The following is a 26,432-nucleotide window of genomic DNA, read 5'->3' as shown; positions in this document are numbered from 1 at the left end:
CGGCGGGCTTGCCTCGCTGTAGAGGTGGTAAGACTGAGGCCGCGGAGGGGAGACCCCTGCCCAAGGCCCCGGGAGCCCGATCGGGGGAGGAAGAGGGGGGGACACACGTTCCCTTGTGGATGGAAGGAGACGGAGCCCCAGGAGGGGGAGATGCATCTTCAGGGGGGACAGGAAAGAAGGGCTGAGCGCGGACAGGCGCCTCGTCATTTGTAAGAAGTTTATTTCAACATTTAAAAAAGAGAGAGAGAGAACCCGAGAAGCCTGGCTGCCCCCGACGGAGGCTGGAGGTGGGGGCTCGGGGGTCGGGGTGGGGGGCGAGCCCCTCGGCCCCTTCCTGCCCCGCCTGAGAGGGGAGAGGGCGCAGGCCACGGACTCACTGATTCACGGACACGGTCACGGGCTCATGGGTCACGAATAAATAACTTCATATACACTTTGCACACCGTATGTACAGCTCTGCGCCGACCCCGGCGCGCGGAGTGGGGGGCTCCACGCTCCCCTCCGCCGGTCAGGGGTGCGTGGAGGGGGGTTGATGTACAGCTGTAGCGTGGAGGGGGATGCGGGAGCGAGTGCAGCGTGGGGGTCGCCCCCGCCTGCCCCCGAGAGGGGCAAGGAGGCGCCTCGGGGGGCCGACGGGGGGGGGGAGAGGGTGTGATGTATGTACATCCGCGGGTGGAAGTGGGCCCCGGAGGGAGTGGCCGGGAGAGAGGACGCCGAGAACGGTTAGGGAGACGCGGTCCGGGCCTCAGTAGACTTGGCATTTGGCCCTTGGGGGTACGCTGGCTGAGGCGCCAGGGAGAGCCGGACAGGGGCCCCCGGCGAAGGGTGCTGAGCCCCGCGCCCTCCCAGCGGCAGGCGGAAGGCGCGGGCGCGGGGCCCCGGGCGCGGCGGGCGCTTCACCGAGGCTGCGCGGCGCGCGGGAGGACGCTGGCGCCCTGGAGTCCGTGGATGAGGATGCGGGGCACCAGAGGTCTCTGCAGGGCGGGCGGCGGCGCGCTGGGCCCGCGGTACAGATACAGCGCGGCGCCGGGATCCAGGTTGGAAACGAGACTCTGCGGGTAGAAGTAAGGCGACGGGAACATCCGCTGCAGCGCCGAGTAGTTGCCTGCCTCCGCCAGCAGCTCCAACCCGACGGCCGTCTGTCGCTTCCATTTAGTCCTAGGGACCGAAATAAATGTGTAAGGCGGGGTCGGGGCTGTGGCGCCCGGAGGCCAAGAGGGGCCACGCTCATTTCTTAATAACGGGGCGCCAGGCACGTTGTCACGTGTTACACACATGGGCGCCTTTACGCTTCTGCCTGCCTTGCGCGGCCACTTGTCCCCATTTTACAAGTAAGAAAACTTAGGCGCGGGCGTTTCCCCAGGTGGTCTTGAAAGTGGTAGAGCCCAAGCTCTAAGTCAGGCTGCCTGACCCCGAAGCCCGGGCTCTAGCCCTGCACTCTCTGCTCAGGGGACCACAGACGGGGGGCCCTTAGAGCTGGAGTTGGAGCTCCGCCTTTGCATACGCCCCCTGGGGAGGCCTGCGGAAGGTGAGATCCGCCCGGAGAGGACGGTGGAGCCCAGGGATCGGTGGACGCGGCCGCGGGTGTTTCTCCCAGCGGCACCATCCGAGGTGGGGGGCGGAGGCCAGCACCGCCGAGGTACCGCCGCCAGTTGGCGGCACATCCGCAGAAACACGTGGGCCAGAGAGGGCAAACGGGGGAGACACGCACTGGCGCACACACGCTCTGCGGCACCGAGGTTCGAAGCCTGGGGCGAGCCCTGCAGGCTGCCTCGCCCAGGATTCCGGAAGCCACCGGCGGAGTGTTGGCCGGGGTTGGGGTTCGCGAGGAAGTCGAGGCCACGCTCGTTTCCAGAGCTGCGACCCGGACCCCCAGATGCACCTGGCCCAGGAGGCTGGGCCAGCCCTCAGAGGTCCCGCCAAGGCCAGCTCAGCCACACCAACCCCGTTTCCCGCCCTGAATTATTCATCATCATCATAATTGTGTAATTACTGTAACTGGCCTTAATTATTGATGCCGGGAGCAGTAATCGGTATTTATTATTGATGGGGCGATGTGTTCTGAGGCTTGTTTATGGAAAGCACCGTTCTGGCCTCTGCTAAAAGTGTGGGAGTGACTGTAGGTATGAATGTTTTTGTGTGACTGTGTGAGTTGGGTTGATGTGAGCGTGTCAGTGTCTGACTATGGATTGAGTGTGTGAGTGCGAGTATATGTGTATCTTCGTCCTGTGAGTGCGTTAGGGAGGAAGATCAGAAAACACCACGTTCAAGACCAGTGCCCCAAACCAATTTCCCAGTCCCCCAGCCCCCAAGGAGCTGGGGCTGGGCCCCTTCTCGCCTCGGTTTCAGTACTAGAAAGGCTGAGGAGGCCAGAAGAGGCTGCGGGGAGAGCTCCGAGCCCTTCCCCACCACACTCCCCAGCAGCTGCCTGGACTGGGGCCACATCAGCCCCGGAGCTGGCCACTAGTCCTCCCCAAGAGGACATCCTGGAGACAGGCCACCACCCCTTCCGGGGCCTGGGGCTTCCACTGGGAGAACTCAGAGGCCTCAGGACTTGGGCTAGAGCTGCTGGGTTGGGATCGCAGGGCCTGGGTAGAGCGGCCCGTATGTCTGCTTGTCCACTTGTCCTATAGCGGGGTGACTGGGCACCGGAGACCGGGCGTAGTCCTGTCTCCCTCACTGTGCACTTTGGGCAAGGCCTTCGCTCCTCAGGGCCTCAGTTTCCCCACTATTGCAGAATAAGGAAAGCTCAGAGGCCTTAGCGTCAGGCCGTGGACTTGTCCCACGGAGGGGCACCTAGGAGAGGAGGCGGGCCCCTTTCCGCCCCCCATCCCGCAGTCCGGCCTCACCTGCGGTTCTGGTACCAGGTCTTGACCTGCGTGTCGGTGAGGTTGAGCGAGGCGGCGAGCTCCATGCGGTCCTGCACGCTCAGGTACTTCTGCCGCTCGAAGCTGCGCTCCAGCTGCGCCAGCTGATGGTCGGTGAAGGCGGTGCGTGCCTTGCGTGGCTTTTTCAGGCGCACCGGGGGGCTGTCCCGCGAGCTGGAGATCTCGCGGTCGCCCTCCTCCTTCACTGCGGAGACACAGCGGCGCGTCAAGGCCCGGTCTGGCCGCCCTCCCGCCCCAGCGGCCGCTGGCCCTTCGCGGTCGTGTAAACGCGGCTCCTGGAGGCTGTGGCCCCGCAGCACTCAAGCGCCGCAAAGCCTCAGGGAGCCCCCCTGAACGAGGAGGACTGACACCCCAAGAGAAATAACCCAAAGCCAGAGAGCTCAAGCCGTTTTCTCTCCGCCGCACTCCGCGGAGGAATAAACGGAGCAACCGAGTGCATGTGCGGGGGGAGGGGACCCAGGGATTCCAGCGGGTGGGCCGCGCGGGTGTGTGCTCCGGCGTGCGGGCCTGTGCCCTGCATCTGCGCCCGGATTCTCTGGCCACGTCCGGGCCCGGGAAGAGAGAAAGCTGAGGGCTGGAGTCTCGGGAGAAAAACCCGCGTGGAGGGACAAAAAGCTGTTCACCCCATAACGAATCATTGTCCTGAAGAACCAATAACTGTATTGCCTGGCCACTATATGGGTGCGAATCTATAATAATGGTTTCCCCAATTTTTAAGCTACAACAACAGTGCGCAGCGGGAAAGGCCACACGCGAGGGCGAATCCCCTGCGCCCGATGTGGGAGCACGAAGCCCTTGGAAAAACAAGCCCCGCGTTTGCCCTGGATGCGCGCATCGCTGAGGCCTGTTTCCTTGTCCATCCGGGACCCGCTGTGGTTCCCACTATCTCCGCGTGGTGGTCGCGATACCCCATCTGGGGCCCCACTCCTGAGGCCCAGCGATGGCACCGGGCAAGGTGGGTTTTTTTCCCCAAACACTTTCCATCGGGGTTGACTGCACCGAAGCGCACTTGATGGAACAGGCTCAGTGACCGCCCCCCTCCTCCCCCTGAAGCCACGATATAATCAGAGACCACTTCCCCCAAGTTGGCGGCTGGGGCTGGGGCTTCCCTAAGCTTATTCTGTTTTCCTTTATGGTGAGTTTCATTGTGAGTGGCGTTTGCAGTGCCAGGGTTCAGCTGAATGCGAGCTGATTTCTCTCTGTAGGAAACAATAATCCGGTTAATTGAACCACTAGGGACTGACACTTTTCAAGCGGAAAGGCAGCGGTTTGCGGCCGAGGCGGGCTAGCAGGGAGAGCGCTTCTGGGGAGAAACCAGCCCTCCTGGGCTCGGCCCCTAGGGGCCTGGCCAGCTCAGGAGGTGTGTTAGGATGGGGGAGGTGAGTTCTGTCCATGCCGGCAGGTAAAGTTTAACCAAGTGCAAGGAAACAATGATCTGAACCTCAAATTTGATATTGTGGAAACCTTACAAATTTGACCTAATTGTGGGAACTGACTGTGAAAATCCCCACTTCCCGGGACTGAGGTCTGAGGCGGGGGCGGAGGGAGGGAGGCGTGTTGAGGTGCGGTGTCAGGAATAGCGGGGGCTTTTCTCGAATCTCTCCCCAGCGCAGCCTGGAGCCGTCAGATGCGAGGCTGGGGCGCTCAGCCTCCAGAACAGGCTCACCCGGTGGGGCCGCAGACCCTAGTCTGGAGGCCGCTGCGCAGCGCCCCAGAGTTCGAGACCCAGCAACGCGCCTGCTCAGAGCAAAGCGCCTCTTTGGTTCCTTAGCGGTCAGTTGTCTGCAGCATCGAGGGTCGCCGCAGACCGCCTGACTTCAAAGGCTTTCGCTCCTCTTGAGGAGCTTTTGATACCAGAAACTTGGGGTGAGCTGACCGTCCCTCCATGCCCTCCTTGGAGAAAATGACCCTTAGCTTGGAAGGTGGATGGGAAGGTGCCCACCAGGCTGGCTCGGTGTGTCTGACTCTTGGCCAGGCTTCTGAACTCAGCCCTGAAAAAGTCGCCGCCGCGTTTGAGAAACATCCAGACATTGACTCCCGCGGTGGATGTCCCCATACCCTTTCTCACCCCCGTGCTTTGTAGGTGCAAAGGCGGCAGTGCCTGGGGGTGGGAGTAGGGGAGACCTTCCACCTCCCTCGGCCCTTAAACCTATTTAAGCGATTCGGGGACAGCCGGCCCTCCTCACCTCCTCCATCAGATATCGTCAGGGACAGGAGAAGGAAATTGATATTCCAATTATCTTAAATGAAACCTCTCCTCAAAATCCCACCTACGGGCAAAGAAACGAAAGGAGGTGAGCCAAGCTCTCTCACCACCGCCAGCAGCAGCCATTAGCATCCAGTGTTGGGGAGTCTTGCCTCTCACTTTAACCACAAAGCTGGGGTGTGTTGTTAAGAATTACAAATAATACAACCACGTTATACATAGATATTTACGTTGCTTTCCTCGCCCTTCTATGCCTGTCTTTCTCCAGGGCAAGTTTTCTTTGCCTCTGTAAACAGCCCCCAGGGGGAGAAGCAGGGGTCGCCGGGCCACTGCGCCTGAACCTCCTTCCTGGGGGCTGGAGCTCAGCCGGCCCGTTTTCTAGGCTCGGCTGGCCCAGCAAAGCTGAAGGTGGCGGCCGGCCGGTGGTGTGCGGGGGAAGCAGTCGGCAGTGAGATGCGGAGTGGCCCCCAAATGAGTTTCCATTTCAGGCCAGGGGTGTCCACAAACGAATTCTTGGTCGGAAGGAGAGTGTTAAATGAGCCTTCCTAAATTTCTGTGAAGACAGTACAAATAGGGGCCAGGAGGTGCAGGGCCCCAAGACAATAAAGCAGTTGCCTTTATAGGGAAGTTTTGTCTCAGGGAAAAAGGATTCGGGAATTAATTACAAGGCTGAAAGAGCTCTGAACAGCCTCTGCCAGCCCCTGGCTTTCTGCTGGACAGGACACTGGGCTCCCCCTCAAAGCCTTGACCTCCTTCCCCTGCTGCCTCCTGCCAGTGCCTCTGGCCTGGACAACGTGGGTGGGGGTGGGGGTGGGGGAGGCAAGAAATAAAATTAGGGGATGCCTTCTTCCCTTCTTCCCTTCTTCCCTTCCTTCCTTCCTTCCTTCCTTCCTTCCTTGTTTCCTCACTTTCCCCTTTCCTCTTAATCTCGATCTCAGCTTCCTGATTAAGACAGGATGAAACGGGAACAACGATGGAAAGGTTCACCAGGGGTGGAAAGGCAAGCAAAGGGGCAACGACCGATACAGGGATGGGGCTGGTTACTCAGGAACCCCTGGGTCCCACACAACCTGAAATTGACTGCTCAATGCACTTAAAAATCAAACTCAGTGAGAACCATGGGTGTGGGTGCAGGGTCTCTCTACCAGACCTGTGACCCTGCCTCCAGCCGGCTGCCTGCCTGCTGTTTCTACTTTGAATCGGAGCATTTCTTTTGTATGAGTCCCAGGGTCCAGATCGCACTGGGCCCAATGAGAGGAAAGACCAGTTTCTCCTCCCCTCTGAAAATTCAGATTAAAGGGTGGAAAATTCTGACTGTTCTCAGAGCTCCAGCTGAAATTTCCTCCTAGGTTTTCACTCATAACAGGGCATTCAAACAGAACCCTTAGGGTCTCCCGTTATTTCCGCAAGGTCTTTTCTCAGTTAGCCACTGGCCAGACAGGAAGGAACTTATTCCTGCCCACCAACACCCCTGGAAGGGTGGACCCAGCTGAAGTTCAGAAAGTTTCCTTTGTGCATTTTGGGGGAAATCTCTCCTGGGCACACAGTATTCCTCTCCACACTGTCTCCATTGGACTCTTTGTTGCTCAAAAGCTTAGCCATGGGGACGGCTGAAAGGTTCAGACAAGACCCACTGCTCAGCCTGAGCCTTGGGGGAGCTCTGAGCAAGCATGTGCATATCCCCCGCGTGTGCACACTCAAGTTTTAATGCCAGTGTTTAGAAATATTGCACCCCCCAAGTTTTCAGCTCCCATTTTCTTACCTTTATACTCAGAGTCTGACGAGGCGTTGCTGCCACTTTTGTCCAGCTTGTCTCTAAAGTCCTCCCCGGCCTTGGCTGTAAGACGGCCCCCCGGCTCAGGGGCGGCAGGCTGCCCGCTGCTAGAATAGGGTGCACAGGCCGCGAGTGGTTTGCAGTCGGCAAGGATGTCCCTGATCAGAAAGGAGGAGGTCACCGTGCGTGACTGGGCTGGGGCCGAGAGCTGCCCAGGCTGCAGGTGGGAGTCCAAACCTGGGCCCGATGCCCCTCCAGGCCGCGGGGCACCTGTCTCCAGACAGTCCCTTCCTGGTGAAGCTGGTGAAGAGCAGTCGCTGCTGCTCTCGGAGCGCGGACTCAGCTCCAGGGGTGAGCGGCAGTCCCCAAGCAAGGGGTCCCCCTTGGGAAGGGCGGGGCTGCCCGCACGGTGGGAGAGGATGGAGTCGATCCCAAAGCCATTGGAGCCTTCCATAGCCAAGCTGCGACCTGTCCTCCCCAAAAGCTCCCCACCCACCCCCAACCCCAGCCGCCGCTGCCCCTGCCCCTAGCTGCGGGCTGGCATGGGGAAGGCGGGCAGGGAGCCTGCGGGCACCTTGGACGAAGTTCAGCCTTGGGGGAGCCCAGGAGCGCTGGGCCAACCTCCTCTGCGCATTAGATCCAAAAGGGCTCAGCGCGTCTTCTGCAGCATCGCGCCGAGCAGTCGAGCCGAGGGGGGGTGGTGGGAGTGTCAGGGAGGAATGGGAGGGAGGGTGCGCCAAGTTGGGGAGAGCCAAGGGGGAGACGGACGGCCTGAGCGCTCCTTTGGCACAGAAGAGATGCGAGGATGTTGGGATCTAAATAAAGAACGGCTTTTTAAAAATCCAAACCGCACGCTCCCTCCAGGCGAGCGGTGGCCGAAGGCAGCGGGGTCAACACCGCGGATAGCAGCCGGCTACCAGCCTGCGGAACGAAGCGCACCTGGCGGCGTCAGCACCGCGGATAGCGGCGGCGGCCCGCGGCGCATGACGCTCCACCTGGCCGTGGAGCTTCTCTCTCCGCTCTCCCTCCGCTCCGGGGGCCCGTCAGCACCGCGGACAGCGCCTCCCTGCTCCGCGGTTGCAGCTCTCAGCCGGTCCTCCGCGCGCGCCTTCGCCTCCCCCCCTTCCTTTAAAAAATGAACTTGTGTCACTTTTACTTTGGGGCTGGGTTTTTTTTTGTTTGTTTCTTTTTTTTTTCGTTATGTTGTGTGTGTGTTTTTTTTTAAAGGAGACTCGCCCACGTGTCCCCGGAGTGATAACGCTGATTGGCTCTGGCCGATTTTGGGGGTGATGTCACAGCTCCGCAAGCCGCTGCCCGATTCCCTTTCAGTTTGATTAAAAGAGACACTGAATTAATTACAGCACAGACCCAACTGTTTACCGGCGATTTCCACACGGTTTGCTTTCATTAGGCCGGTGATGAGGCTCCTAATGAGGGTGATTAGCTGAGGGGGGGACGGGCTGGCGGGGAGGGGTCCGGAGCCGGTTGCCTCTGCCGGTGGGTTGCGATGTGAGGTTTTTTAAGTTTTCCCCCGACCCTTTCCCACAATTATTCAAGTTATTCGTCCGCGAGGCTCTCATAGATCATTTTTCTCCACCACCCCCGTTTTCTTCCTCCTCCAGCAACAGAAAGGGACTAAACCCAGCAGAGCAAGAAGTGTGCGTACGGAGAAGCCCGGTCCTGGTGTGGGGACGAGATTTTAATTTAAGTTGCATTGTTTTCGAGCGTGCCCGTGTGGTTCTAGATATTTCGCGTGTAGGACGCTGTGCAGCCCTGTGTCTGCCCTCCTGGCACCCTGCGGCCTGGCAGGGGTGGGGAAAGCCTGCTGTCTGTCCCGAGAAGGGGCCAAAATAATGGCTTCACTATGGGACGAGGGTGGAGAACGTGGGAAGATCGTGTCTGGGACGTCGGGGGGACCTCGAGAAATTCGTGTGGCCCAAGGGAGGCGGCACAACGCACAAAGAAAAGAAGGCAGGGCCCCCTACCCTGCCTGTAGCCCCTCCTGTGGCGCGGACTCGGGGATCGGTGTTTTCGTTCCTATGAACGGGAACGCGCAAGAGCTTCCAGGGCGAGTGTAGACGTCTGCAGACGGCTTCTTGTACACGCAGAGCCGGAGCTCGCCCTGGGATGTGTTTTCAAGGCGGCTCTGGAAACGCGGTCTTTTCATCGCGAATAACGCGCCCCCTTGCCCTCCCCACTCCGCCACGGTCTAGTCCCGCGTCTTGGGAGGGTCGGCCTCCGGTTCCCGGGCCCAGCGCGTCCCGGGCCTGAACCCTCTTGACATGACCCCCGGGATCGCGATCCGGGCCAGCGGTCAAAGGGCGGGAGGCGCGGAGCCCGCGGGCCTTGAGTCCTGCCCGGGTCCCCGAGGCGCCCTTCGCCAGCCCCAAGCCCGGACGGAGCCCAGGACTTCCGAGGGGGGCCCGCGCGCTTCTGTTCTCCTCCCCACGGGCCCCTAGAACACGACCCGGTCCCCGCGTCGAGTTCAGCGTCCGAGACCGCAGCGGAAAGTGAGGCGCCGGTATCCCCCCCAAACCCGAGACCCGGCCGGGGCAAGTCCCGCGCGGCCCGGCGGAGCAGAAACTCGCTTCCCCCCCGGGGCTAAGTCGGCGGTGGCCTCGCGCCGGCTCCCCACGCTCTCCCCCTGCGCCCGCCGGCAGATTGGAAGCGGCCCCGCCGCCGGCGGAGTTGGGGGCGAGGACGGGCGGCTCCCCGGGGACGGCGGGCCCGGCTCGGCTGCAAGCTGTCGGTGAGGCGGGAGGGCCGGCGCCGAGGGGCCTGGAGCCGACAGGCCCCCGCCCTGGCTCGGCGGCGGCTGGAGGGGGCGCCTCGCGCAGCGCCCGAGCCCGGCCCGCAGTTCGTCTTCGTTTGGCGGAAGGGGGGAGGGGCGCGTAAACCTGGGGGACCCTGCCCTGCCGGCCTCCGGCGTGGGCGTCGTTCCCGCTGAGCGCCTCCGGGGACCCCGTGCCCCTCTCCGCCCTCTCAGCGCACCCCTGCTTCTCAAGCCCCGGGCCTGCGTCGTCCCCTCCGGGGAAACTTGATCTCCGGAACACCCGAGGTCCCAACTTGGGTCAACGGGACTCCCCTTCAGGGCCTGTGAGAGGCCGTGACGCTCCGGGCCAGGGTCCGTGGGACCCGCCAGGCCGCGGGAAAGTCCGTGACCTGCTCTGCCCGCGGGCGAGTCCCGGGCGCCCGGGCCCTGGGCGGACGTGAATCTGGCAGCGCAGCCTTTTCTGGCCTGCGGGGTTTTAGGCGTGAGTTTGGATCCCGGACCCAGCGAAAGCAAAGCCTCGGGCGGTGCAGAGCGCTGCGCGGGGATCAGAGCCAAGCGGGTGCGTGTGTGGGGGGGTGGGGTGTGGGTGGGTTGGATGGGGGGGTTTATATTGTTACAATATACTGAACATACTATGCTGTTTGTTTTATTTGGAATTTATTGGAGGCCCAGTCCTCTCTCACTAACGAACGCGGCGTGATTCCTGTTTGGGGATTTCCAGCTGCACCACATGCCTCCTTTCTCTTTTCTCCGTCATCTGCATAGTTCTTGCATCTCAGCTTGTCCACAGCCTGAGAGGTTTGTGTGTGCTCACCTGGGCTCCTGTTTAGTTGAGAGCAGCCCAGGAATTGGCAGTTTACTAGTCATCCAGGGGACCCTGGGTGGGAGAGCCACCCCCTCCTTTGAGAAAGGAGCCTGGTTGGTTCTGGAGGGTCCTAGGCTTCAGGTCCAGCAAAGCTGGGTGTGAACCTTGGCAAGTCACACACCTTCTCACCTCCATTTACACAGCAGGAGGCAGACCTGTGCCCCCTCCCCAGCCTCAGCCCCCTGCCCTTGGCTATCTTGGCCCCTCCCCAGGGAGGAAGCCAGGCCTGGAGGAGGGGCTTGGGGGCCTCAAGGGAAAGAAAGGGAATGGGTGTGACTAGTGTGACAAGGGCACTTCCGGGATCAGGCTCCCAGAACCACTCGGTCTGAACCGAGGGCCCAGAACCGCCACCCCAGCACCCAGGCCCCCTTTCAGGACTCCTCCTCCCCAGCCTCCCCTTTTTTCTTGGAAACTCTCGCTTCAAATTCTAGACCCTGCCCCTCCAGTCCTTTGAAATTGCTCTTTAAAACCTTCAGCCTCTTGATGGACCTAAAGCCCTAGAAAGTTCACACACACACACACACACACACACACACACACACACACACACACACACACACACAGAAGGAGCCTAAGCTCTTCTCCAGGGACCGGAAGGGCAGCTGCGTGGAGCTGCCTGAGTCCTCGGAAGGCCTGGACCCTGGCCCTGCTCTCACTCAACAGCGCAGCTCTCTGGCCTGGACCTTAGCTCTAGCTTTAGTACAAAGATGTCAGCACCAGAGGTTTGTAGTGAGGGCAGAAGGCGGGAGAGGCCCAAGGCCTGCGAGGAAGCAAAGCAGCCTGCTGTTGCATCACACCCTTCTGTGCCTGGGGCTCTGGCCTTGGGTTTGGCTTTGGGTCAGGAGTGGGCCTGCGAGTGCGGCTTCCTTTCTCCGAGCCCCACCTCCCCCTCCCCCTCCGAGCCCCACCTCCCCCTCCACCGGATGCCACTCCGCCCTGGAGCACCCAGGAGGTTGTTTTGGCTGATTCTGCTCCCCCTGGCTTAGCCAGCAGAGCTACACAGGGAAATGTGCTCAAAGCTTTTAGAGAAGGGTTCTCAGGCCTTCCCTGCTCACGACTGGGTTGTGGCTTGAGTGCCAACCTTCACAGTTCCGGGTGGGTGCAGCTGGGGGCAGGCTAATGAGGGCGGGTGGGGTGGCTGAGGGTACGGACTCCGGAACGGGTCAGACTTGAAGTAGGATCCTGGCTCAGGACCCAGGGCGGCATTCAGGTGAGGCCAACCAGGTGAGTCCCAGAGTCTTTTTTGAAACTGTTACTATTTTGTCCATGAGGGATTTTGAAATGTTGATTTACAAAACGTTGCATTAAAATACATAGTTTGCCTTAGTTGCTGAGTTTTGGGGGCAACCCCGTACATTTGTGCCTTTGGCAAGGGCCTGAGCCACCTGGCCATAGACCCAGCCCTGCTCTGTGACCTTGAGCAGACAGACACTCCTGAGCCATGGTTTTCTCAGCTGTAAGATGCGGACGGTGTTGGTCACCTCACATGTCATTGGTGGAACTCTGCCCTCAGCTCAGGTCCTGGGGAGGAGCAATGACACATTCCATAGTAAAACTACTGCTAATAACAGCCGGAGCTTTTTCTCTGGCAAGTTAGAGCCCCCAGCCTTGTCTTCCTAGCCCCCATTGGCGACATCAGCTCCCTCTGCTGCTAAGGGCCTTCCAACCCAAGCCAGCTTTTAATGTGGGTGGGTAGGAGGTGTGGATGATACAGGCCAGGCTTGGGTGCTAATCTCTCTCTGCTCTGCAAACAGATGGCTTGAAGAAGGATTTGGATAACTTGTGGGCTTTGGGGTCATGCTGTTTTCAACCATTTTCGTTGGTTTGGCTCAAAACCCCATGGAGTTCCTGAAACTAAAAAGAGAACCTATTTTTTATTTTCCTGTCTTCCTCCCTTCTTTCCTCCCTTCTCCCTCACTCCCTCTCTCATCCTTCCTCCTTCTCTCTCTCTTTTCTCCTCCTCTTTCTCCTCCCTGTCTCCCTCCCCTCTATGGCACAGTCTGTCCCATGCACTGTGCACCATGCTAGATGCTGGTGGTGTCAAGGACAGTGTGACAGGATGGAGCTCACAGAGTGCCACAGCGTCCATCAGTGTGAATACCCCATCATCGATTATTTCCCATTTGTGGATTTAAGTTTATCATTTACCTGCACTCAGTCCTAGAGAGCTGTTTAAAAAGCCAACCTAGTTGCATTTCTTTCCTTTCAATGATTTCAAGCATCAAAGGTTCCCCAAGTAAAAGGAAATGCAGCACAAGGCCGTTCGGGCCATAAGGAGAAATGCAAGAGCAGGTACGTGCGTGACTGGAAGCATAGGCCTGCGGTGCAGGCCCACCTTGGCACCTGAGCTGGTGGTCTGCTTGCTGCCATGGAGATGTGCTTTCTTGGAACCCCTACATCTGTGGTTTCTAAACCAGCACTAGTTAGGCTGCTGGGACGAGTGAACCAAAAAGACAAACCATCTCTAGCTGGGTCCAGGGACCTCCTGGGGGAATGGACTTGAATTTGTGGCCTATGAACAGTGCTTCTAGGAGCCCCCTGCCAGGCAGAGCGCAGAAATTGCCACCATCCCTGGTAAAAATCCTGCACAACGGCCAGACTCCAGAACCCCTCCCCCACTTTCTTCTGCCAAGATAATTATTAATTATCTGGTTCTATGGCGAAGGGGGGCTGGTCGTTGAGAGAATGAATGCGGTTTGGGTTTTGGTTGAAAATCTAGAAAGAGACTGAAGTCAGTGGGGGTTCAGCGTACAGAGAAAGGTGGACCCACCAGCCAAGAGGTCTGCTGTCGTCCTGGCTGGGCTGCTCAGTAGCTCCACAGCCCTCCGTCTTTTCTGGCAGGACTAGATCCTTCTCAGGTCCCTCCCAGCTCGCGAGCCCTGCTTCCAAAGGCTCCATTGCAACACTCTGGAGGCCCAGGCCTGCTTCCTGCTCCTGCCGTCCCCGTCAAGGTGCACACCAGCATCAGCACCCCCCCCGCACCCCCGTCAAGGTGCACACCAGCATCAGCACCCCCCCATCAAGGTGCACACCAGCATCAGCACCCCCCCATCAAGGTGCACACCAGCATCACCAGCATCAGCACCCCCCCATCAAGGTGCACACCAGCATCAGCACCCCCCCACAAAGGACTTGCAAGAATTTCAAGCCAACCAGGTGAGGGTCCAGACCAGCTCTACATCCCCCACCTCCAGATGATACTTATGGAACTCTTTGTTTGGTTAAATCTCTCATGGGGTGTTGCCAGGAAACCCAGCCAGAAGGTGGAATGTCCCCAAATGCCAACCAGCAGGGAAACAGCAAAAACAGGGGCACAGGCCACACCTCTTTTGACAAGCCATCCCCACATGGCATTTACTGGCCGGGGATTAGGAGGACTTGAGATGGAAAGCTGTTTGGAGGGGCTGGGACAGCAGTAGCACATGGGTCACTGGCCTCAGGCAGCTTTGTACCCCAGCTTGTTGAGTGAATTCAGGCCTCCTTACGCTCTATTTTCCACATGAGAAGGGGGTGGGGACGGTGGGGGAAGGAAGCCAACAAATGATTCCCCAAGGCCTCTCCAGGTTGGAACCTTCGGGGACTCTACCCTGGGTCATGCAAGGCAGTCAGAGGGGCCCCAGTTGTGTGTGGGGGACCCTTCAGCCAGGGTCAGCTCAAGTGAGGGAAGGCGTTTCACCAATGCGACAGGATACCTAAGAAGGTGGAATCCGACCTGGGGCTTTGTGCAGGCACAAATAATTAAAGAGGAGAGAAGAGGCAAGGTGGGGGAGGGACGGAGCAACGGAGGGAGGGAAGGCCCGGAACCTCCTAGGCCTCAGCCTCGGACTGGCCAGCGGGTGGCGCTGTAGGACAAGGAGCTGAGGGACCGTCTGAGGCCAGCCGCTTCGGGCTGGGGCAGAGAGCACCCAGGGGCCAGGTTCTCCAAGGATGGAGGGTGCTGCTCGCAGGACACCTGCCACAGCCACAGCAAGTTCCACAGCATGCTGCCCGCCTTCTGGGGCCAGACCTGACGATCAGATGTACAAGAGCTATCTCCTGCAGCGTGCTCTAGCCGAGTCCACATTACCCCTTGGCCCAGGTCCTGGGCAAAGCAGGCCTGGAGGGGCCACTTACCTGGGCCTTGCTCTCGTTGCCAGAGAAAAGCTTGCCCCACCCTCCTGTGGACAGAGCCTAATTTCAGGTCCTTCAGGAAATTCTGTGTCCTAATTCCCCTTCCCCTTCCCATAGGGGATTTGGGAGCAAAAAGGTGGCTTCAGTTCAAAATATTTCTATCTCCTTGATGCTCCCACACACAAAGGCTTTTGTTCTTTTGAACATCCCGCCCTCACCCCTCAATTGCTCCCAGGGTCTGATTGCCCTTTTCCACTTTATTAATAAGAAAATAATAATTCACATTTATCTACTGCTTAAAAGTGCCAGACCCTGCGCTAATCGTGTCGTACACATTCTTTGATGGTGTCATTGTCTCGCTTGAGCGGACGTCCTGTGCTGTGTTGGGGTTCTGTCTCACAGGTGAGACACAAAGAGGTTAGGACGCTTGCTCAAGGCCGCACAGAATTCAGCGGGTGGAGATGGGCTTCCTGCTCTTGGCCCAAGGAGCGGCCGCCCGGCTCAGTGGCCAGGTCCCTTGGCCGCTCCGTGCTCCCACCCCAGGCTGGCTCCTGCTCTCTGGGGGTTGGAGGCCTTCAGGCGGCTTAGCCAGGATGAGAGGGCATGGTTGTTTCCTCTGGCTCGTGTGGTGGGAGGGGGATTTCAGGCCTTTTGGATGGGTCAGGGTCTGGGAAGGCCCTTGCTGAACCGGATTCCTGACGGGGTTAGTGTGTGCAGCATTTTTATGGACTCGGCTTCTGATGGGCTGCAGTGTGTATGTGGTGGGGGTTGGGGGTGCTGCTCAAGAAACTCACTCAGGTCTCTAATCACCAGACTCAGCTGTGTCTCCCTGCCAGGCACAGCCTAGAGCGGGCAGGAGGGGGCGTGAGTCACAGCGGACATCACGCGGTGGCTCGTCCCATAGGTATCACTGGGCACTTCCCACGTGCTGAGCTCTGGATCTGAGACCTGGACCCCAGGCAACTTCCCTCCTCTAGGAGGCGGTAAACAAGGGATCATTGTTTTGCAGAGAATAAAACAGGTTGGTGTGAATTTACCACATTTCAGGGAAGGCCTTTTGAGTAGGGACTTGACTTTTGAGGATGATCTGAACTACAAGATGGGGCGGGAAGGTGACAATTTGGGGCCCAGGTGTCCCAGGCCAAGGGCAAAGCAAGCAGAAAGTCTAAGGCAGGAGTGAGCGCCGTGGCTGAGGGGCTGCTTGGAGGAGACTGGGTTGTGAGGCTGGAGCAGGGAGATGGTTAAGGAACCGACTGTGATTCTCCAGAGACGCTGGGGCTCAGGGAGAAGGAATGTTGAGAGGCTTGTTGATGGATCAGATGTGAGAGGTGAAGGAAACAGAGTAATGAAGGCTTTTGGCTTCAACAGCTGGGTCGATGGTGATCTCATTTATGAGATGGAAAAACGGAGGGCGAAGCAAGTTCGGTGAGGAAAAAAAAAATCGGATGTCCTGTCTCAGCTGTCCTGTCTTAGTTTGAGATGACTATCAGACACTTGAGTGGCAGCATCCGTGAGCAGTTGGGTAAGTGAGTCTGGAATTCTGGGCAGGAATCCTCAGACTAGAAATGGGATTTAAAATCCTGGGACTGAGCCTGACTCCGTCCAGGCACTGTCGGGGTGTCTCGGAGGAGGTACACTACCTCGAAGAGTCTCCCTGTGGTAACAGCATCCCCTGAAAAGTTGGAGGTGGGTTCTCGCACCAAGTATAGCTTCATTGGTTCAGATGATGACACAAGAGGAGGATGATAAATAGTATTTTAATGTAAAATAAACCAGTTTATAATTTGTGGGGAGAAGCCAAAGAAAATGCAGAAAGGTTGAGGTGAGAACTGCCCAGGAGTTTGGCTGAGAATTCCTCAGCCTGTGCCCTTTCAGCCCGCCCACTTGCCCGCAAGGCTCAGTCTGAGTGGAGAAGCCCATCTTGTCCTGCCTGGTTGAGAAGGCGGCCCATGGAGGAGGTGGGGGCAAGCATTAGGTCTTCCTGCCAAGCTCCCAGTGAGACGTCGGGCATCCCCCAAAGAGCAGTTAAAACTCATGTTTGGAATATAAAATGATGGCTTTCAGAGTGTTACTGTCATGCTTTCTGCAGGAAATACCTGGGTTGTTCTTAACGCTTAATGGGCAGAGCCTTGAAACCAATCCTTAGCCTGGAGTCTAAAATTTGCCTTGGAATTTGGGTTTCTCTTGTCAGGTGAGGGCTTATGAAGAGAGGTGGGGGGCCTTCCATGGGAAGGGAAGCCCCTAGGTAGAGGTTGCTGGGGCTAAGCTGAGCTGGTGTTGGCTAACCTAAGGAGGGGGACTGTTAACAAAAATAATTAACCTAAGACCTGAATCTGAGGTCCTGGCAGAAACAGAGCCCATGTAAAAATAGGGAGTGTCTTATGTGAGTTGGTGTCTTATGTGGAATTTTCTACTATGTCAAGAAGGCTTTAGGGGTGGGTGTAGTTGCCCATCCGCAGGGTCCCCTGGCGCACGGCACACTCTTCCCGGTGGGCTTTGAATGCTCTCTGGCGATCAGCCTCGGTGGGGAAGGTATCGAGATGGGGGCCCACCTGTGGACAGAAGGCAGAGCAGGTCAGTGGGCATGAGTGCCCTGGGGGGCTCCTCCCGGCTGCTCCCCTCCCCCTTCTCTCTCTTGTCTGCCCCTACTTCCACTTAGAGCAATAATAAAACAGCTGTAAGAGGGAAAGAAGTGAAGAGTAAGTGCTGTGAGTGTCCTGGCACTGGGTGGTGCGAGCTAGGGGACAGAAGGCAGCCGGAGCGGGGTTGCCCAGGTACCAGGGCGCCGGCGTCTTCCCTTCTACCCAGCTCATTGCCAGGGAAGATGTGTGCATAAAACATACCACCTGCCCATGACTGGAGTCACCGTGCAGTGGGACCTAATAGCCAGTGTCACCCTTCACATGCTGACTTTCCACCATTAACCCCCCTGAACAAGCCCCCGTCTTCAAGGGGACCTCCTGGTACTGGCACCCTCCTTCATGGGAGGGAGGCAGCCCCCCCAGGAGTCAAGGCGCCGACACTGGACGGTACCAGAGCCAGAGTTCAGGATCACTGTCACCTCTCCCTCCCAGAGGACACATGTGAGGGGGACAGATCCAAGGAGTGGGAGCCTCTTCAGTTACAATTTTATCCAATCGTATTTTAGCCAGCTCTTCCCTCTCAGGAAGTGGTGGTGGGTGAAAACCCCTCCTGTCTCCTGGGTCTGTTACTCACCTCCAAGCGTGAGAAAAATGCCTCTAAAATGGCATTTCTCCTTTAGGGTAACCTAAGGGAGGCACAGGGTAGAAAGGGTTCAGGCTTACTTGTTTGTTAACTCCTTCCTTCCTTCCTTCCTTCCTTCCTTCCTTCCTTCCTTCCTTCCTTCCTTCCTTCCTTCCTTCCATCCTTCCTTCTTAATGTCTCTCCTGAGGCCATGTGCAGAGCCGATGTAACCTCCCGGTTCCCTGAGACCAGCATCTGCTGCCTTGCTCCAGGACACTGTCAGCCCCTCCCCCTTCCCCCCACCAATACAAGTCTGGGCCACCGCTTAGGGTCAGTGAGACCCATACCTCAGGTCTGACCTCAGGTCCAGGGAGCCATGCTCATCGTCAGGGGAGAGCAGGCATATCAGGGTGCATGAGGGCCCAAAGGAATCCATCTTGACAGTTCACCATTTTACAGATGGGGAAACTGAGGCCCAGAGGTTTGGTTCAGGGTTGGCCCCACAAGGTATTGGTGGCAGAGTAACTTTGTTTTTTTTTTTAAATTTTTTTTTTTTAAAGATTTTATTGGGGAATTGGGGAAGGGCACCAGCCAAGTTGTTGTTCTTCAGTCTTCATTGTGGAGGGCTCCAGTCGCCATCTGGCTACCAGTCGGCAACTCGTGGCCTCTAAGCTCAAGGTGCTGTGTTACAATCTTAGTTGCAGGTGGGCGTAGCCACCATCCCATGCGGGAGTCGAACCCGGCAGCCTTGTTGTTAAGAGCGCACACTCTATCCACTGAGCCATCCGGGCGGCAGCTCAGCTCAAGGTGCCAACTTCAGTCTTAGTTGCGGGCGGGTGTAGCCCACTATCGAACAGGCAGTGTTGTTGTTACACCAGCTGAGCCATCCTGTCACATATTGGCAGCTCAGCGACAGCTCAGCTCGGGCACAGCGTCATTAGCTTACGTGGGAATCGAACCAGTGGCCCTGTTGCTCAGAGCTCACACTCTTAAGCCAACTCTTAACCAACTGAGCCACTCTGCCAGCCCAAGAAACTTTTTTTCTCACTGCCCCCCACCACTCTCTCGGCACTAAGTTCTGGATTTTTTCTAGAATATTCTGCTGCAGCTGCTGCTTACGCTGAGGGGACAGGGGGTTGCAGAATCTTGTTAGAAAACTGTGAAAATCAACTGATGCTGAGTAGATTTAGTTAGTTATTCCAGGACATAAAACCACGTTCTTCCTCTCTGGGGGATGTAGACCCCCTCCACGACTCTGCACAAAGCCATGGACTCTCTCCTCTGGGGGAAAGAATACAAGTCCTAACATACAAAGCCGTGCAGTCCAGCTCGGGGGGTTCGGGGACCCTTCACAAGTCCCTCCACGGACCCGCCCTCCATGGCAGCATTTCTGGGAGTCATCCTGGCCCCAGCCTGAGGTTTCGGATTTCTTGGACATGTATCAGGACCACCGAAGGGTCTGGTAACCCAGGGCAGGCCCTCACCACAGGCTGAGCCCACCCAGACGCAAGGCTTAATACCAGTGTTCAACCCATTTGATCGATCAAAGCACGATCTTGTTCTCAGCTCAATCTCCAAGTTTCAGAAAAATTCCCAAGTGGCCTCTCAAAAGTTATTGAGAAGAAAGGGAAACAGCCAGAAAACAAAAGGCTCCCAAGGTACACCTGTGTGTCCCCTCTGGCAAGGGATGGCTTGATTTTTACACTGTGACATGATTTTCCTGACACCCGAGGTTCCCAGAAGGCAGCTAGCGATGCTCAGGGAGGCTGGCGCCTCAGGTCTCCAGGGGCCTCATGGGCACCCCGCCTGATTCGTGCGCCCAGCCGTCTGGGGCTCCCAGGTCTCCTGTAGCATTCAGAGTGGCAATAGTTCTGTCCCTCCAATGGCTCTCAACAGGGGAGCGTAGCTCTGTGGTCCACATCTCTGCCATCTCCACACCCCCTGGCCCTTGTAGTGGGCTGAATGGTGACCCCCCAAAGGACATGTCCATTTCTTAACCCCTGGGACCTGTGAATGGGACCTTATTTGGAAAAAGAGTCTTTGAAGGTGTAATTAAGGATCCTGAGATGAGCACATCCTGTTATTCAGGTGAGCATCCTGGAAACCATCCTTACAAGAGGCAGAACACACAGAGGAGCAGGTCACGTGAAGATGGAGCCATGATTTGGAGTGATGCAGCCACAGCCAAGGACCACCAGGAGCCACCAACAGCTGGAAGAGGCAAGATGATGGTGGGTGCTGGTGATGGTGGGTGCTGGTGATGGTGGGTGCTGGGTGGTGTTGATTTGGTGCTGATGGACCCCTCTAAAAACTGACTCAAACAAAGCTTACCCCCATGTGGGATAGGTCTTTAGAAAGAGAAGGGAAATTGGGCCTATTCTGTAGCCATGAAATCCCCAAGCAGAACACGGGAGACCATCGAGAGGGGAGTTCCAGCTCTCAGAATGACAAGCACAGCGCGCCCCTCAGCACAATTTGTCCTGAAGGCCCACAGCTGGGTCTTCAGTTGCTCCCGTCAACAGCGATGTAAGAGACTTGCTGTTTCGCCGAGCAGTGCATTTATTTCACACAAGCCCCAGAACATCCAGCCATTGTCTCCATTTTACAGATGGGGAAATGGAGGCACCAAAAGGTTGAGTCACTTGCCCCAGGTCGCACAGACTGAACCGAGAGCCGTGGGACTCTAGGCCCAGATCTTCATGGCTAAACTCCACTTCCTCATAACAAATGCTTAAGAAACGAGTCGAGTGAAAGTCACTGCTGGAACATGTGGCTCCTATCCCACAGGCTCGCTCTCCCCTCCTAAAATAGCAGCTCAGCCAGAGACCAGGATCCTAATTACAAGTCAGCCCTCAAGCTGTGTGTGGTCACGACCTTGTGGACCCCCGGAGTCAAAGGATGAGAGCTGTGGAGCAAGGAATTCCTTCGGAGATGCTTCTAAATTAAGCCATCTGCAGTCTGTCTCCGCCTGGAGCTAAGAAATTGTAACGGCTTTGGCAGGAGACAGCTCTGCTGAATGGAGCTGAGTCGCTCTGAGGTCAGTGCAGGTAAATAAGAGGCGAGTGCCAGGGCCGCCAGCAGCCCTGGGAGCAGGGCGGGCGGGGGTGGCTCTACCCGGGTTGGCCAAGGTGCTGGTCCTGCTCGAATGGGGAGCATCGAAACAGCTTTGCCCTCCGCAGGCCCCAGCGCCTCACCACCGGGGCCACACTGGTGAGTAAGACAGGCCGAGGCGCTTGCCCACATAGGCCCTGCGAGATGGCACGGAAGGCGGCCGCCCAACACACTCCGCCTGTAATCGTTTAATGCAATTTAATAAGACTGTGGGCTGGGGAACGCTAACTCCATCTGGGGGCAGGAAGGTCTTTCTAGAAACAATGAGGCTGCTAGCAAAGGGGAAGAGTGTCCCGGATGGTGGAACCAGCCAAAGCCCTGAGGTGGGAAGAATTGGGCAAATTAGAGGAAATGCAAGCAAACCAGTGTGGCTTGGGGACGAGATGAGGCGGGGAGGTGAGCAGCTGTCAGGTCTTACAAGAGAGCTGTAGTCAACCCTGCTCCAAGGAATCACAACCCCCTCCATCCCGGGATACTGGATTGAAATACAAGATTCTTGGAAAGCTAGGGGTTGGGAGAGGTCTGGGAGATACTGAATCCCACTCTCCCATTCTACATGTGGCCTGGAGGTGGGAAGCGATGCTCCCAGGGTGTCCGGGAGGCAGAGCTGAGACCTGCAGCCAGCTCAACCACTGCCTCTCCCTCAGGTCCACTCCCTGCCCACTTGTGGCCCCTGAGACCTAGATTCTTGGGTTCCATTTCCCGATTGATTTGAAAGCATCTGCACTTTTCTGATTCACTTTCAGTGAGCCAATTTTTCATTTGATTGATACCCTTAATTGTGCCTTTGGCGTTTTGTAGTTTTGCTCTTGACGTCATTGTTTTCTTCTTTGAGGTTACGCAGTTGTTTCTTTTCTAGCATCTAGAGTTGTCTGCTTAGCTAATTACCTTTTAATCTGTGTTTCCCTATCTGAACATTTATATAACATGCCATTAGCAGCCAAGTGGCCCTCTCAGTGTTCTTTTATCTCATCTCAAGTTTTGAGCGTATTTATTTTTTTGTTCAGTTCTCTTTTCATCTAATTTCTATGGAATTTCTGTTTGGATTTCTTCTTTGGTCCTTAAGTTATTTATAAATATGCTTTCAAATTTCGAGGCAATTTTCTTAGTAACATTTGTGACTGGTTTCTAATTTATTTTCTTTGGTGCCAAAGTAATCTGTGTGAATTAGACGCTTTTGGTAGTATTTGTTGAGTTTTTGCTTTTAATGCTTGTTTGGACAGTTTGATCTACTTTCAACAGAAAATCCCTGTGTGGAACCAACTGGCACGTGAAGGTGCCGCGTGACCTAGGTTAGGGGGTAAGATGTGGCCATCCTTTCACTTACGTGTTCATTATTTCACTCCATGAATATTTATCGAGTAACTGCTCTGTGCCAGGCACCGGTACGGTGAGAACCTGGAAAGCTTCTGTTATTATAGAACCAGGAAACTAGTAATAGAAATAGTTACATAACTAATTATTCAATTATAGTTGTGCTGAGTATGAAAAGAAGTACCAGATCCTGGAAAAGCTTATGATACAGAGGCTAAAACTCTCCCCTGGGGGCCAGAGAAGGCCCCCTGAGGAAACAACCTATAAGCAGAGTCTCAGAGGATAAGGCAGAGATGGGCGGGTGAAAGTGGCCTTGGGGTCCCACGGCAATAGAAAAACGGGCAGTTTGTGGAGGGGAACTCTGCAGGCCAGGGGTACAGGAGAAGATGCTCAGCCTAGCGTGTGACCAGGAAACAGCATGCTAAGGCAAAAAAACGCCGTTTCCCGTGCTTCGGCTTGGTAATGGTAGTAATGAGTCTGACAGCAGGAATGGGCCCTCGGACCCTACTAAGCACGGACTCAATGGTGCACAGGTGTGGTGTGCCTACGACCAGCCTCCCCAGTTAAGGGCAAGACCGCCTCCAGGGGCTGGTAAGTCTATACAGTGGAATACTCTGTGGGTTAAAGTGAGCCCCCACGGAGGCACTGTCCAACAGGGTAGCCACTAGCAGCCAAAATTAAATAAAATTCGACATTTCACACTAACCACATTCCGAATGCACAAGAACCCCACGTGGCCAGAGGCTACTGTACGAGCAGACAGGGAATGGGTCCACCCTCCCGGAAAGTTCTAGAAACAGCACTGTTCTAGGTCTATGTGAATCAACACATATAAATCTCCACAATACAATGCTGCGTGAAAGAAAGGTTTCAGTTACAGAGTGGCACCTAAGTATGATGCCATTTACAGGACAAGTGTAAAATGTACGCGACGGTGCCCTGCTTTGTTCAAGCGCGTGTCTGACTCCAGCTGAACAGAAAGACCGGGGAGGAAGGAAAGTGCCCAGAAGTCATGCCCGACACTGCCTCTGGGAGGGAGGGAACTGAGTGGGGCGGGGAGAGCAGAGGGGCGTCAGGCTCAGCTTTACCTGTGATGAATTGTTGCCTTTTCATTTTTGAATGATGAAAACAGAGGGGGGTGGGGTGTTTCAAACTGCATTTTGGAGAAATGATTCGGGGCAAGGGGTGGGGTGAGGAGGGGGCTCCCCCCTCTACATGCACAATTTAGGGAGAGTTACTCTATTGTTTATTAGAGATTTGTGTATGATTCGATTTGAACCAAGAGCTCCACTGTTAAAGGAAGTTTTGGAGCCAGTGGTTAGTGACTTTGGCTCGTGCTAACTCTCCCCATGGCTCCTCCTTGTCAGGCCTGTCCTGCCTCACGGGGCTTGAGTCCATCCCAGTGCCTGAGAAAGCATCTAAGACTCAGGAGGCAAGATGTTGGTTATTTCGTTTTGCCTGGTGGCGTGACCTTGGGCTGCGTGGAACAGCATTGGTCCACGTAGTAAAGAGTGAGCAGCATTCTGTCTCCTTTTCATCCCTGTCTGCTCGATGTTCTTCCCTCAGCAGGGGCCTCTGCTGAGGCAGGACATGAGGCAGACACAGCATGGGGCCCTGCACCACACAGGGCAATGGATTTTCCTTGGCGTCCTCTCCCCAGGGTCGGGCCTTGCTGTGGTAGGAGAGCCATACCCAGGCGCGTGGTAGAGGGTGTGTGTGTGTGTGTGTGTGTGTGTGTGTACATGTGTACAAACTGGCCCAGAAGTACCAACCCTCTGCAGTACAAGTTCACGGGCCGAGCAGCTTCCCGTCGTGCCTGTTAAGTCCAGGTCCCTGACACATCCTACTAAAAGGGGCAGCTGAGCCAGCTGACTCCCGGTCCCCTCTCATTAGCCACATGACGGTCCCTCAGTTGGACACCAAGTTTTCCAGTGCCAAGTCTGGGGGCCAAGAAGGCAGGATTTGAGAAAAAAATAGCCAGGAAAAAAAAAAACACAACAAAAAAAAAACCTGCCAAAGAGCTAAAAAAAAAAAAAAATGACAGCTATAGAGATTTTTAGTTTAGTTTTTTTTTCCTAAGTGACAACTGCTCAGGTGACTGGGAGAGAGATTTTGCTTTAAAAGATTGAGGGGCTGTCTCCTCTAATGAGAGGCGCTTGGAGATTATGGATCAGTCCCAGGTCAGTAATTTCTGTCAAGTTGGGGGCAGCTGGAGGTCAGAGGCCCCCGCAGAACACAAATCCATACGAGACGTCATGGGCGAACAGGCTGGTGCTTAGCTCTGATGTAGCAGGTTCCTGGTTTAAGTAATTAACGAGGGCGGCCATCTCTCCCGAGACATCTGGTCCCCTAAATTGTTATGCTGCTTCCGGCTCTCATTTCTCTGCGGCCCAAAAATAGATGAGCAAGGACACAGGCCTGACCCTCCCTGCTGACACATGCTGCGTTTTCAAAGAGCATCCAAACTCAGCTTAGAAAACAAACTTCCTGCCTCCCCACACACAGGTCTAATAGGAGACTTTGGGGAACTGTGCCAGGTGAGGCGGGGTGAACAATGGCCCCTGAGGGTGAGGGGGGACCGCGCTCGCCTGATGACACAGGAGACGGAAGCTCAGGATGGCTAGGACACTGGCCCAAGGAGACCCAGCTGCTAAGAGGAAAGCGGGACCTGGGACCCGGGTCTGAGCTCCGCTGATAGTAGGGCAGGAGGAAAAACAGTCCTGTGTGGCTTTGAAAATGAGAATCGAGTTGCCGTTTCCAGAAGCCATACCAGTCTCTCTCAATCACTCCCAAGGATTAGCGAAGGGAGTCGGCAGCAGCTGAGATAAAAATTGAACATAGATTCTGTTGGCCAGATGCTGGCAGATAAACAGTAGGGTAACATCCATGTGGGGGAGGGGGGTTTGTCTGAACCTCCCGAAAACCCACCTCTGCTTCTACGTTTAATAGGCTTCCGGTAAGCGAGAGTCATAATGGATACTTGGGGGGAGCTGAGGACACCCCAGACCCGCCCTCGCCATCTGAGGCCACTTCATGGCGTCCAGGTATCACCCTGGTCCAGGCTCCAAACACAGGATCCGGGTGACGAGCACTCATCTGACTCAAGTGGTCTTTTTTTTTTTTTTCAAGTGACCTGAACTTTTTAAAAAACAGTTTATATCATTCATAAAATTTACCCATTAAAGTGTATAAATCAATGCATTTTAGTATATTCATAGGAGTGGGCAACCACCCCTGCAATGTAAGTTTAGAATATTTTTATCAACCCGAAGAGAAGCCCTGTATCATTTGTAGTCACTCCCCGTTTCCCTCCCCCGAGCCCCTGGCAACCACTTATCCACTTCCTGTCTCTCTGGGTTGCTCGTCTGGACATTTCATAGCGATGGAGTCACACAGTGCGTGCGTGGTCTTTCACTCGGCACAGTTTTCAATGTCCATCCATGATGCAGCGTGTGTCAGTGGTTCCTTCCTTTTTTACGGCTGAATAATATTCTATCGTATGGATCTCCCATGTTTAGTTTATCTCTGCGTCAGTCGATGGACATTTGGTTCTTTCCACTTTTTGGCTATTATGAATAATGCTGTGAGGGACATTCGTGTACAAGGTTTTGTGTGGATGTTTGTTACCGTTTCTGCGGGGTGTTCACCTAGCAGTGGAAACGCAGATCACATGGGAAGCCTATGGTTAGCCTTTTGGGGAACGGCTACAGCGCTGTCAAAGGGCTGCACCCTTTTTTATTCTCACCAGCAACGCGTGAGAGTTCCAGTTTCTCCACATCCTTGCAAACACTTGTTATTATCGGTATTTTTGATATAGCCATCCCACTGGGCCTGAGGTGGGGTCTCATTGCGGTTTTGATTTGCATTTCTCTGGTGACTAATGACGGTTGAGTGTCTTTTATGTGCTTATTGGAGATCTGTATATTTTCTTTGGAGAAATGTCTATTCAAGAACACATCTTAAAATTAGGTTATTTGTCTTCATTACCAAGGTGTCAGAGTAATATTTACATTCACAAACCAGTCCCTTCTCAGCTATGTGATTGGCAAACATTTTCTCCGATTTTGTGGGCTGTCTTTTCCCTTTCTCGAGAATATCATTTGAAACACTAAAGTTTTTAATTTTGATGAAGTTCACTTTCTTTTCCTTTAGTGGAAATTTCCTTTTATGTAAAAAATCATCTTCAT

At 55.7% G+C, this 26,432-nt stretch overlaps 2 protein-coding genes across 3 annotated transcripts in view; both read right to left on the bottom strand.

Moving 5' to 3' along the window:
• Positions 1–896: 896 nt before the first annotated feature.
• Positions 897–7,346, bottom strand: BARHL1 (BarH like homeobox 1). The gene is made up of 3 exons (XM_019641755.1): positions 6,857–7,346; positions 2,850–3,072; positions 897–1,158 (listed from the first exon to the last, which is right to left on the bottom strand). Exons 1-3 carry the CDS (start codon positions 7,320–7,322, stop codon positions 897–899), a joined length of 951 nt encoding a protein of 316 aa, XP_019497300.1. The 5' UTR covers positions 7,323–7,346.
• A 9,048-nt stretch (positions 7,347–16,394) lies between these two features.
• Positions 16,395–26,432, bottom strand: part of CFAP77 (cilia and flagella associated protein 77) — a 122,832-nt gene continuing 112,794 nt past the window's right edge. For both annotated transcript variants that reach the window (XM_019641487.1, XM_019641494.1), the window contains one exon: positions 16,395–17,168. In XM_019641487.1, the coding sequence (XP_019497032.1) occupies positions 17,046–17,168 (123 nt within the window). In that variant the 3' untranslated portion in view covers positions 16,395–17,045. The remainder of the gene's footprint in view (positions 17,169–26,432) is intronic.

This window comes from Hipposideros armiger, unplaced genomic scaffold (assembly GCF_001890085.2).
Source record: "Hipposideros armiger isolate ML-2016 unplaced genomic scaffold, ASM189008v1 scaffold_3, whole genome shotgun sequence".
Taxonomy (NCBI): Eukaryota; Metazoa; Chordata; class Mammalia; order Chiroptera; family Hipposideridae; genus Hipposideros; species Hipposideros armiger.
The sequence above is the reverse complement of the archived record's forward strand: the minus strand, read 5'-3'. Positions and strand labels throughout refer to the sequence as shown.

Coding starts and splice junctions, on each gene's coding strand:
- BARHL1 (XM_019641755.1), bottom strand. CDS start 7,322: ATGGAAGGCTCCAATGGCTTTGGGATCGACTCCATCCTCTCCCACCGT. Junction 3,073..6,856: donor GTCAGACTCTGAGTATAAAG/GTAAGAAAATGG, acceptor GTGTCTCCGCAG/TGAAGGAGGAGGGCGACCGC. Junction 1,159..2,849: donor ACCTGGTACCAGAACCGCAG/GTGAGGCCGGAC, acceptor TTCGGTCCCTAG/GACTAAATGGAAGCGACAGA.